The following is a 12,010-nucleotide window of genomic DNA, read 5'->3' as shown; positions in this document are numbered from 1 at the left end:
TTTTGAGTGAAATTTATTATTTCAAAATAAAAGTTAAAAAACAAACTTTTTAGGTAAAAAAACCTATATGTTTGATTTTCTAGGCATTATAATATTAAATAAAATTTGGGCTCGGTAACGATACTATTTGTTATAGTGAGCAACATTTTATTTACTTATTTTTTTTTCAAATATATTAGGGATGAACAACAAATCTTTCACCCCTTTAAATAAAAAATTAAAGTGCATTTGATTAGAGTTCTATTTTTTTTTTTTTTTGTTAGGTGCATTTGATTAGAGTTCTATTTTTTTTTAAAATAGATGCATAAGGGATATGAATATATTTGGTTGAAAGAATATAGACATTAACATAAAATAAATTTGTGACACTTTTGAGTGAAATTTATTATTTCAAAATAAAAGTTAAAAAACAAACTTTTTAGGTAAAAAAACCTATATGTTTGATTTTCTAGGCATTATAATATTAAATAAAATTTGGGCTCGGTAACGATACTATTTGTTATAGTGAGCAACATTTTATTTACTTATTTTTTTTTCAAATATATTAGGGATGAACAACAAATCTTTCACCCCTTTAAATAAAAAATTAAACAGGCATAGGCATGTCGACCTGCACCTTTCCTTTCTTATTTTTTTTTTATTTTTAATTTTTTTAATTAATTCCTTATTCTATAGGTCTTGTTTTTTAAAATAATTCTTAACTTTTTTTTTAATTAATACCCTTTCTTCGGGGCTTATTTAGCCTTTTTTGAATAATAATTTTTTTTATTATTATATTGAGTGTGCTGAATTTTTGATGAGATTAATATGATTTATCTATATTTTTTTTTATATTTCATATAGATTAAATTTATTTTTAAAAATTTAAAATGTTTATTTTTTTTATAATATCTTTAATATATGTAGTCTTACATAATATTTTTTTTCCCTTTATTTTTTTAATAAATTTTATGAGTGTCGATTTCTATTATAAAATAATTTTAATAAAAAAATTCATTGAATACAATCGAGTAAATCACCCGTATTGTACTATTAAATATCATGATTTATATTTGTCTTTTAATTTTTTCTGTCTCATTTTTATTTATCATCAATTATTTCATCCATTGAATTATCTCGATTTTATAAGAAGCACGATATACATGTAATCTAAACATGTCTCATGTCAAAGTCAAGAATTTCACATTTTAACCTAACTTCATTTAAAAAATTATTTTTTTGAATTTCTTTTATTGTTGTTGCCTCATTTATTTTTTATCATATTATTATATTAATTAAGATTTAACTTGATTATCAGATTTCTTTTATTTATTTAAAAACATAATAATCTTATGAACTTTTCTTTTTGAAGTTAAAAAAATTATTTTGGCTTGTGGTGTCTCGCAAGCCACCAATCTACTTTAACTCAAAAACTTTTATTTATCCAACCCAAAACTTTAGAAAAAATTGCAAATAAATTAATTCTTGAAATTCTTTTAAAAAAATATGTACAAAATTTACCCAAAAGCATGAGATTTATTAATATAAATGAGACAAGCCTATATGTCAGTGCTACGCTGTAAGGATGAACTATTATTTTGAAAAAAATAATATTCAAGTATTGAAAATGGATAAAAAAAATATAAAAACTATTAATAAAAAATATGTAAAAATAGTAATTAGAGCTAAGTCAACACAAAATATTCATATTCCGTCAAATTCATGGCTCACATATATGATTGAAGTAACTAAATTAAAAATAAAAAGAATTATAAAGCTTTTATTTTTTTAAAAAAAATATTAACTTTTTAAAATTGTGATCCAAGTAATTAAGTTTGAAGCACTAATTCTACAAAAATCATGAAATCTAATTCCTAAAAAATTAAATATTAAAAAAAATCTAGCCATACAAAAGGATTTAAGAAAATAACAATTCAAAAAATAAAGATCAAAATCATTATCACTATCACTATTATTATCATTATTATCACTATCACTATTAATAAGGTAATGCCATTATCATTATGACCATTATCATTATTTTTATCACCACTACTATTATTACTACTACTATCACCATCACCACAAGTATTATTAACATTATCATTATTATTAATAATAGTAACATTCCTATTAATATTATTACTATATTAACAATTATTACCACAATATTACTATTATTGTTGTTGTTGTTGCTGCTATTATTATTATTATAACTACTATTAATATTTTTTTTATTATCATTATAATTTTATGTTTTTTTTCTTTATCATCATCATCATTATCATCATCACTACTACTATTACTACTTGTAGTAGCAACAACAACAAATATTATTGCTATCACCACTATTATTATTATCACCACTAATTTTTATCATCATCATCATAACTATTGTGAATAATAATGTTCTCATCAACATCATCATTACTAATTTAATTCTTGTTGTTTTTATCATTACCATGACTATTATTATTATTATTATTATTGAAAAACCATGAACATGATTTGAAGAATTGAATTGAAAAATATAAAAAATTTAACAAAAAGATCAAGAAAAATAATAAAAAAGGGATCAAATTGAAATCATTATTATTATTAAAAAAATAAAAATTATAAACTTGATTTGAAGGATAAAGTTGAAAGCCACAAAAACTTTGACAAAATAAAAAATTAAGAAAACATAAGAAATTAAAAGTAGAAGGATCGAGTTAAAATATCTTATATATACAAATTAAACACAAATAATTAAATTAAAAACAAACAAAACTTCAATAAAAAAAATGATTAAAAAACAATAGTCAAAACTAAAGTTCCGAATCTGAAAATAACTATAATAATGAGTACCATAATGTATTTACAAGGATAAAAGAAAGAAATGAATGAAGAAAAAAAAGGATTTTTTGCAATATACTAACTATATTTGAAAAACACGCAATACTTATAATATAAAATAATAAAAAGGTAGCTTAATTAATCATTTTTTGGATTTATTTTTTAATAATTATGAGTTTGAGTTCTTTCAGGATTACTGAAATTTATATAATTATTAATTTTAATATTTATAATACAAGTTGAGGTATATGGAAGCCATGAACACTTGTATTAATAAAAAAATAAACCAGAAATAAACTGAGACGGGAAATCCTATTTGCCGCTGGTGAGATTTATCTGCAGGGTAGCTGCATAATTGCACAGAGAAGAAGCAAAGAAGCAAACAACATTAATTCCCAGAAAACCCATGATATCGGTAATAATAAAACAAACCAGCCCACAGAAACATGCAACAAGAAAAACAAAGCAGAGAGGTCATCCTGGGCACTGAGCGTCTTGGCATAACAGTGGAAAAGACTTCTCTTTTTGCTAATTTTAGGTTTAAGTTTTTATGTGCATGTCAATTATTTTTATAATACTTAACATATTTATTGGATTTACATAGTATTTAGTGGATTATAAAATTAGTCACGGGTAAACCGACCTGAATATTTACATAAATAAAATAAAAAAGTCTCATCCTCGACTGCCCTCTGCCTTCTCTAATATTATAGTCCCCTTGATTTACTCTCACCTCATTAATTAAATAACAATCAACTCATATCAAAAGTAGACAAACATGTACTTCCAATAAAAATTAAGTTCAGTAAGATTTACGAACAATATCATATATAAAAAGTAAAAATCACAATAAAATTTAATAAACCAACAACCCTCATAAGCGCGGGTTTATTTTTTGGAGCCAAAGGGGGTCCTTGATTTGGTCGTAGCATTCAACCACTGCTCCAAAGACACCATGCATGTGCCTTCATGCAACACAGATTAAAGCTTCTTCGGAGTTTTCTTAGAAAAAAAAACAAAACCTTATCAAAGTAGAAGCCCCCTGTTCCTGTCTCTTTACCAAAGAAGGCTGTGGCATTGAAGTCCATGATCCGTAGGAAATAACTCCATTGATCATTAATTAATTGTCGCCTTTTTCTAGGTCGATGAAATCTAGTATATTGTGGTCTATGACTGTGGCACTTTTTTTTTTGGCCCCTTGAAAGCTTGATTAGGCCCGTCAAACTAAGGGCATCAGATACGAGGATATCTCAGATTTCTTCTTTCAGGCAATTTTATATGTTAAATTATTTGTATTTGTTTTGTAAAAAATGTTAAAGAATCTGAGATGTCTCGAGACCTTATATTCTCTCAAAGCTATGAATGTCGATGTTTTTCTAAGATGAAGAGAATCACATTATTTAGTGGAAGGGAATGCGGATTTTGTTTTTTATATTTTAATACCCTTACTTTTTTTAAATTTTTTTTAAATGGACTCAAATATCCTTACTGGGTTTATGTGCATAATTATTTAGAAAAAAAAAACCATAACAAATTAGATATTTTAAATCTCAACGGTAGAATAGTAAATCTATTTAATTTATTTTCATAAATATCCATGGATGAACCAAACATAATAAAAATACATTACTAGTCATTTTCAGTTTCAATTCAACACAAATATCATTTTTTCAACAATCATTTTTTCTATAATCACATTCCAAAAGGATATCTAAGAATTCTCGTAACAAATGTTCCCTAAAAGTAATTACCTTATTTTTTAAAGCAAGACAATTAATCCCCTATCAATTATTTTAATATACATATATATATTCCCTAAGTCCCATTTTTATTGGCTTTTTATAATTTTTAGCTGTCCGTTTTATTTGACCATTTTGAAAGGCAACTTAAAAATAGGAAAGGAACAATTTTTAAAGTCAACACTAATTACTACACTTCCTTAAAATTTATGGGTTTTTTTTTTTTTTTTGAAAATAATCAAAAGTAATAGAATGGAGGGAGTAATACAATACGCGGTCTTTCAACTTCAACATTATAAAAAGAGGAGCACGCCATTGTTTACAGTATTTCGTGAAGGAGAAGAAATATTAGAGACTAGAGATGAGAAGAGAGTGCCATCCTTTGTTGAGGGGAGGGAGAAATAGAGAGAGCAAATACAACCATGGGCTCTCTTCAGCTGAGATGGAAGCGCTTTCTAGCCTATGCGAGACTATATTTCCTTCTCTGTCACCGATTCCAAAGTTTGACGGGAAGCAAAACCAACCTACCAAGGCCATGCAGGCCTTCTACAGAGCCTCTGCCTCTCAAACGCCAATGCCTGATGAGGTATAGAATCGATATATTCTCCCCCCTCTTAAATATTTCTCCATCTGATCACACAGTTAATTTAGTCTTTGTTGGCCCATTGTTAGATATTGCGCCGCACCACCCACATAAAAAAACTGTCAAAACTATTCAATTTCCTAAAGGAATTTACTGAAATTGGTAGTTTACTTTCTATTTTTTATATTTTTTTTACAGATGGCAGAGCTTTTAACGAAGAGGGGGTTGCTAGAGGCTGTGTTCCTGGTAAGATTGGTTCTATGGCTTCTATCTACTAGGCTGGGTACATTTTTGCTTTGTGGGTCTCTTTGTTTTGAGGAGAAATGGCCATACTTTAAGAATTTTTCAAGCATCCCTTTGGACAAGAGGGAGAGGGTTTTGCAGAAGTGGTTCAAACATAGGTTTTTTACGCCAATCAGAGCTGCCTTCGTATATGTCAAGATCTTGATCCTCTACGTCTTCTTCTCTAGGGTAATGCCATCTGATCACTTTTCAGGATTCCATGCTCTTTATTCTTTGGTATTTTCATCTATCATAATCATGCCAGACAATTTTATTTTTTTTAAAATTATCTGGGCAGTAGAGGTTCAAGGGTGGTTAAGTTCGTGAGGAATTACAAAGGGGATTAAAATTCTAGGTGTATTAATAACTTCTCTAATAACTTGGTTATTTATATGAAAGATTATCAGTATTTCGTGTAATGCTTCCTTTTCCGTGTAAAAATAGAACCTATATATCCATAGTTATTATGATGAGTTTCATTTTTTTATGTGCCGGAAACCATGGACTAATTAAAAAAAGTCATGATTTAGTATGATCCAAACAAAAACAATCTAAATTCTTGATATTTTATTTTTCTCATTTAATTTAAATAATTCAATTTAAAATCAAATGTAAAATTTGAAACATGACTAGTCATGTTTATTTAAGAATATGAGATAATCCGGACCCATTAGTTAATAATATACAAATAATTTCTCTAAATATAAAACATAAAAGTCAAAGATAAAGATAGTCTCCGTCAATGGTACTTATCGTTCCGTAGTATACAATTATTGATTATCGAGTATTAAGTGAAATACTACTTGGTGTAAAGTGTTTCTACTTTTAAATCATAAAATAGTTAACGTCTAAATCTAACTTGATGCTAGAAAGTTGACCATCTTGTAGTCAAGGAGGGGAAAAAAAGTAAGTTTAAATTTTGAATCAGTGTAATGGTGGATTTGGCCGCAATTTATCAATAAAAATTAGAAACGAAAACCCTTGAAAATGAGCTTTTTGCTTTGTATCGGTTAGGAAGTGAGTAGTTGCAGTTGCATTGTCATCAATAAGAGGTTTTAAAACAACAAAAATTGCACGCAAGATGAAGGAAAATTAATGGAGGTTGACACATTGTTATCACAATCTTATCGAAGATGTGAACTAGCTGGGAATTATTATAAGCCATTATATTTGGAATCCCCCACCAAGAAATGGACCTCTCGGCACTTAGCTTTCCAAGCTATTTAACTCAAGATTGCCTACTACAGGTTGATGAAAAAGGTGACAACCCAGCATGGGAAGCCATTGAATATAATGTAGGCGCTGATGAAAGTCCAGATCAGGTTCCTAAAGAGAGGCCCCTTCAAAAGGGATTGATAGATACTAATCAAGAAACTGCCTCCACCCTTCTACACTCTCTTAAAGAGAAAGGACTAAGAGTTACTCAAGATCCTCGAAAGAACGTTTATAAAATCAAATGTGATGTTGTCATTGTTGGCTCCGGTTGTGGTGGTGGAGTTGCAGCAGCTGTTCTTGCAGCTTCTGGGCAGAAGGTGTTTGTTCTTGAGAAAGGAAACTACTTTACTGCTTCCGATTATTCTGGTTTGGAAGGCCCTTCCATGGACCAACTATATGAATCAGGTGGAAAACTTGCGACTACTGATGCAGAGATGCTGATCATGGCAGGATCAGCAGTTGGAGGAGGTTCTGCTGTTAACTGGTCAGCATCCATCAAAACACCAAATTCTGTGCTTCAGGAATGGACTAGGAACCAGAAAATCCCACTTTTCGGAAGTTCTGAATATTTTTCTGCCATGGATGCTGTTTGTACTAGAATAGGAGTCACAGAGAGCTGCGGAGAGGAAGGATTTCAAAATCAAGTACTTCGGAAAGGGTGCGAGTCCCTTGGTATTCCTGTCAAAACCGTCCCACGAAATTCCTCAGAGAGGCATTATTGTGGCTCTTGCGGTTATGGTTGTCGAAAAGGAGAGAAGAAAGGGACTGATCGTACGTGGCTGGTCGATGCTGTTGATCATGGGGCAGTGATCATAACAGGATGCAAAGCAGAGAGATTCATGTTGGAAAATAACGAGGGTGGAAGTAAGAGAAAAAAGAAATGCGTGGGAGTGACCGCAAAAATTGTAAACAACAATATCAGAACGAGATTGCAAATTGAGGCCAAGGTAACAATCTCAGCATGCGGAGCTCTTTTGACACCCCCTTTAATGATCTCCAGTGGATTGAAGAATCAGAATATAGGCCGGAACCTTCATCTACACCCTGTACTAATGGCTTGGGGATACTTTCCAGAGTCAAATTCAGAGTTCAAGGGGAAAGTATACGAGGGTGGAATAATCACAGCAGTTCATGAAGTGTTAACAGGAGACTCCAACGCGAGGGCAATTATAGAAACTCCTGCATTAGGGCCTTCGTCATTTGCTGCGTTATATCCCTGGGTGTCGGGACATGACATGAAGGACAGAATGGCGAAGTATGCAAGAACTGCTCACCTCATAGCAATAATAAGAGACAGCGGGTCTGGAAAAGTGACGACAGAGGGAAGGATATCCTATAATTTAGATGCAATGGACAAAGAGAATCTCAAGGCAGGGCTGCGGCAGGCATTGAGGATTTTAGTTGCAGCAGGAGCTGTCGAAGTGGGTACACATCGAAGTGATGGGCAGAGGATCAAATGCAGAGGGATCAAAAAAGAGGATCTGGAGGAATTTTTGGACACAGTTTATGCAACTGCAGGGCCACTGTCACTGGCAGAGGACTGGATGCTGTACACCTCAGCCCATCAAATGGGGAGCTGCAGGATGGGGATTAATAAAAAAGAAGGCGCTGTTGACGAGAACGGAGAGAGTTGGGAAGCAGAGGGCCTATTTATTTGCGATGCTAGTGTTTTGCCAAGTGCTGTTGGTGTTAATCCTATGATCACAATCCAGTCCACTGCTTACTGTCTGTCCAAGAAAATTGCAGAGTCATTACGCAGAGATTAAAGAACAGTCCTCAAGAGCTTAGAGAATCCTGTTAATCTTGTCTGATTTGTTTTTATTCAAAGTGAAGGAAGAAACAGAAGAAATTAAAAGACTGCAAGGATAAGAATACTAAGATGCTGCAGACAAGGGATAATTGATTACTATGATTTGATAAACATCCTTACAATAAAATCTGAAAGCTAATAGAAAAGAAAAGTAATTTGGACTTATGGCAATCCTTGAGCAATCTTCAACCCTCCTTGTTTTAGGAACTGCAAATTCCAATCTTCTATCTTAGAAGCTTCAACTTGTTTACTCGAAATGATTTTGTAAATAAGTTTGCTAAATGATGTGCTCTTTTTATCCTTCCTCTTTGCTATTGAAATTGTTATGATTCTTAAGCTAATTAGGAGTCTTTATAGTGTTAAATTTTTTTTTTTTTCATATAGTTTTTAAGGTTAGATAAATCCCTCAAAAGTTGCACTACAAAAAATAATTTTGCTGCTGTTGTAATTTTTTGTTTCAACTTAGGCCTTGATTCTGACTTGGTTTTGTGAAATATCTAACCATCACAACTATATTATGTCACTCATGACATGTTGAGAAATTGACCTACAACTTTATTGAGTTCGAGGGCTCACTATTCTTATAGCAGACTCTCAATCAAATTGGAATGCTTGACATTATTAGTTTCTTGAATTATATCAGGAAATTCTTTTTGACCAACCAGATTGCAGCTAAATTATATTTTTCAAAACGAATTTATCTCATTTTGAATCCTTCATGAAAGTTATAGTCCTATACACATAGATGAATTTGAGTTTTTGAATTGCTTGATTTCAATATCAAAAGCTCAAAATATTCCCGTTTGAATATCTAAATATGAAAGCAAAGAATCCTGCTGCGAGAAGGATTCTAACCCGAGTTTTGCACTAAAAACTCTGCTTCCATCACAATTTTATTGGTAGTTATTATTAGGTTATACTCTCAGTCATATCGAGATATTCGACATTGTCAGTTTTTGAATCAGATCAAGAGACCTTTTTTTACCAACCAGATTGCTGCTAGATTCTGTTCTTTAAAATGATTTTATCTCACTTCAAATCCTTAATGAAAGTTGTAGTCCTATATGTGTAGATGAATTTGAGTTTTTGAGCTGCCTGATTTCAATATCAAAAGTTCAAAATATTCACGCTTGAATATCTAGTGTGAAAGCAAAAATTCTGCTGTGAGAAGGATTTTGTCCCCAAGTTTGCAGGACTGAATTTAAAAAGACTGAAATAAGTGAGTTAATTGCAAATAAAAATTGGAAGAAACTTGGCTGGGTTTGGAAGAAATAGAAAATGAGGATAAGATCATAAAATGACTGAAATTCAGCCACGATGAGTTACATTTCTGCTACTTTTCAAACAACAAACGACACTGTCTCTCTTTTACATTAATTCTCATCTTTAGCTAGACGGTGCTGTATGAGAACAGGCCTATCCTAGAAATACAATTAACATGGTACTGTACCACCGTCTGCTTTCCTTTTCCCTCCTCTACAACCGTTGTTATTTTTTTTTCATTTCTCCCGTCCTTGCATTGTACAAGATAGCCCCCCCCTCCTTTTTTAGGCTAGGATGGCAGCTGCGAGAGGGAATGGTTTTGTACCTCACAGTGCCAGCTGGGGAAGAGGACGCAGAGGGAGCCTCGACATCATCTAATGGTTGGAATTCTATCCCTAACAGAGACGGTTGGGATGAGAGGGTGTTAGGTTAGTCTCCAAGTGTTTTTGCTCGGCTATATAAACGAGCTATTGGAGAGAAAAAAAAATAGAGAGAGTAGAGGGAGATGGAGAGAGTTTAAACACAGAGAGAAAAAGAAAAGACAGAGGAGAAAAGGAAAAACAGAGAGAACAAGGATGAGGCTGAGGGTAAGAGAATAGAGAAACAACAGGAACGAGAAGGGATTATCTTGAGTCTATCCTACCTTGCCTAACAGGGGTTTACAAAAACTCTAAGAGGGTTTTTTGAAAAAGCTCCTAACAACAAAAAGAAGAAGGCTTTCTTTGGTTATTAGAGGTAAAAAGGCAGAAGCTTTTCCATTAGTTTGTATATCATATTCTGCATTCAAAATGTGTAGGATCCGCAGGTATGAGTTTTGACTTTCTTTTTCTTTAACATATGTAAAACTGTTTGTTTGGTTTTGTTTCTTTTCAAAATCTGTTTCTGCTTCTGTTTTGGAACATTCATTTTCTATCTTGGCAACAACATTGTATGCTTGCCTACTATTATTCCCATGTCTTTGAGTTTAGATTATTATTTATGTTAGATCTATATTTTTTTTGCTTTTTTGTTGTGAGGAACTGTGAACTTTAAAGATCTTCATTATTCTTCCATTCTTTTGTTTGAATGTCTCTCTGCGTTAAAATGTTGCATATGATGAGTTTGGCTCCTGAATAAAGCTCTGTCAAGATGGAAAACAAAAAAAAAACAAGAGAAGGTCCTCTTCATTTGAGGTGATACTTCGGCTAGTTCTAGAGTATGTTTTCCTTTCTGTTTCTTTGAAATTGAAATAGCTGGCCATTTGATTTGTTGGTTTTGTTTTTTGTATCTTTGATAAACATGATATAAAGGCACACTCTTTAAGTTCTTTCCTTTTAGTATGAAACAACCATGGTAATGTCAGAGATTAGAAAAAATGGTGGGCAGGAGCAACATTTTTTGTTATAGATTTGGTTTTCAAATGTTTAGCTTTCATGTGTATATAACTTACTCCTTTCTGTTGAAAAATGATGGGTCATGTTATGTTAACATTCTTGTTATATTGTTGTGAGTGACCATAGGTTTTCAAGGTCTTCATCATCCATACCTTCATTTGCTTGAACGTCTCCTTGCAATGGAACATTGCCTAGGGATAGTTGTGGCTTATATGTGTAGAAGAAAAGGGGAAAAACATGAAGAAGGGTCTTTTAATTAAGGGACCTTATTTTTTCGGCTGGTTCTGGGTTCATGCTTTCTTCTCTATTTTTGTGAAAATGAGATATCATACACTTTGTTTTTTTTTTTTTAGTCTTAGCATGTAATATGCTATCTTTCTTGTCGTGTGAAACGAGCATGATATTTGTTTCAAGATCAAGAAAAGGAGGGGTGGTGGGTCACAACTTCTGTTATAGGTTTTAGTTTCATAATTGTTTTTTTGGTGCATGTGAAAATGTGCTTTTCTTTTAAGAAAAATGGACAGATTTGTATTGAGGCTTCAAGTTTAAGTTGGTATGCTAGGTCTATTTGAATTATTTTAAGCTTCCTTGAATTTTAGAATACATATATGTATGGTTTATTTTTTATTTTATAGCAATACTTGGTTTAATTGGGATGTTTGTGTTTTGAAAAGAATATAAATTTTTTTATGTTGCACATAGCTAATACTTTAACATATTTTGAATATTTTTTTAAAAAAAATATTCAAAGTTAAAAAAATATTTTAGCATGTATTTTTTAAATATAAAAAATTATTTTCATGCACTTTGAATTTTACAACATGTTTGTAAATTCCAAAGGGTATTAGCCAATATTCCAAAAATATAAAAATTTTATTTTTAGAGAATTCATCTTTATTCACCATTTATAGTTGGATAAAGAAATCTCAAC

At 31.4% G+C, this 12,010-nt stretch overlaps 1 protein-coding gene across 1 annotated transcript; it reads left to right on the top strand.

Annotated features, from left to right (window-relative positions):
• Nucleotides 1–4,829: 4,829 nt before the first annotated feature.
• FAO3 (fatty alcohol oxidase 3) lies at nt 4,830–8,566 on the top strand. The gene is made up of 4 exons (XM_011032162.1): nt 4,830–5,139; nt 5,335–5,607; nt 6,666–8,397; nt 8,457–8,566. Exons 1-4 carry the CDS (start codon nt 4,915–4,917, stop codon nt 8,462–8,464), a joined length of 2,238 nt encoding a protein of 745 aa, XP_011030464.1. The 5' UTR covers nt 4,830–4,914; the 3' UTR covers nt 8,465–8,566.
• Nucleotides 8,567–12,010: the final 3,444 nt, after the last annotated feature.

The sequence above is a fragment of the Populus euphratica genome, unplaced genomic scaffold (assembly GCF_000495115.2).
Source record: "Populus euphratica unplaced genomic scaffold, PopEup_1.0 scaffold17.1, whole genome shotgun sequence".
Taxonomy (NCBI): domain Eukaryota; kingdom Viridiplantae; phylum Streptophyta; class Magnoliopsida; order Malpighiales; family Salicaceae; genus Populus; species Populus euphratica.
The sequence above is the reverse complement of the archived record's forward strand: the minus strand, read 5'-3'. Positions and strand labels throughout refer to the sequence as shown.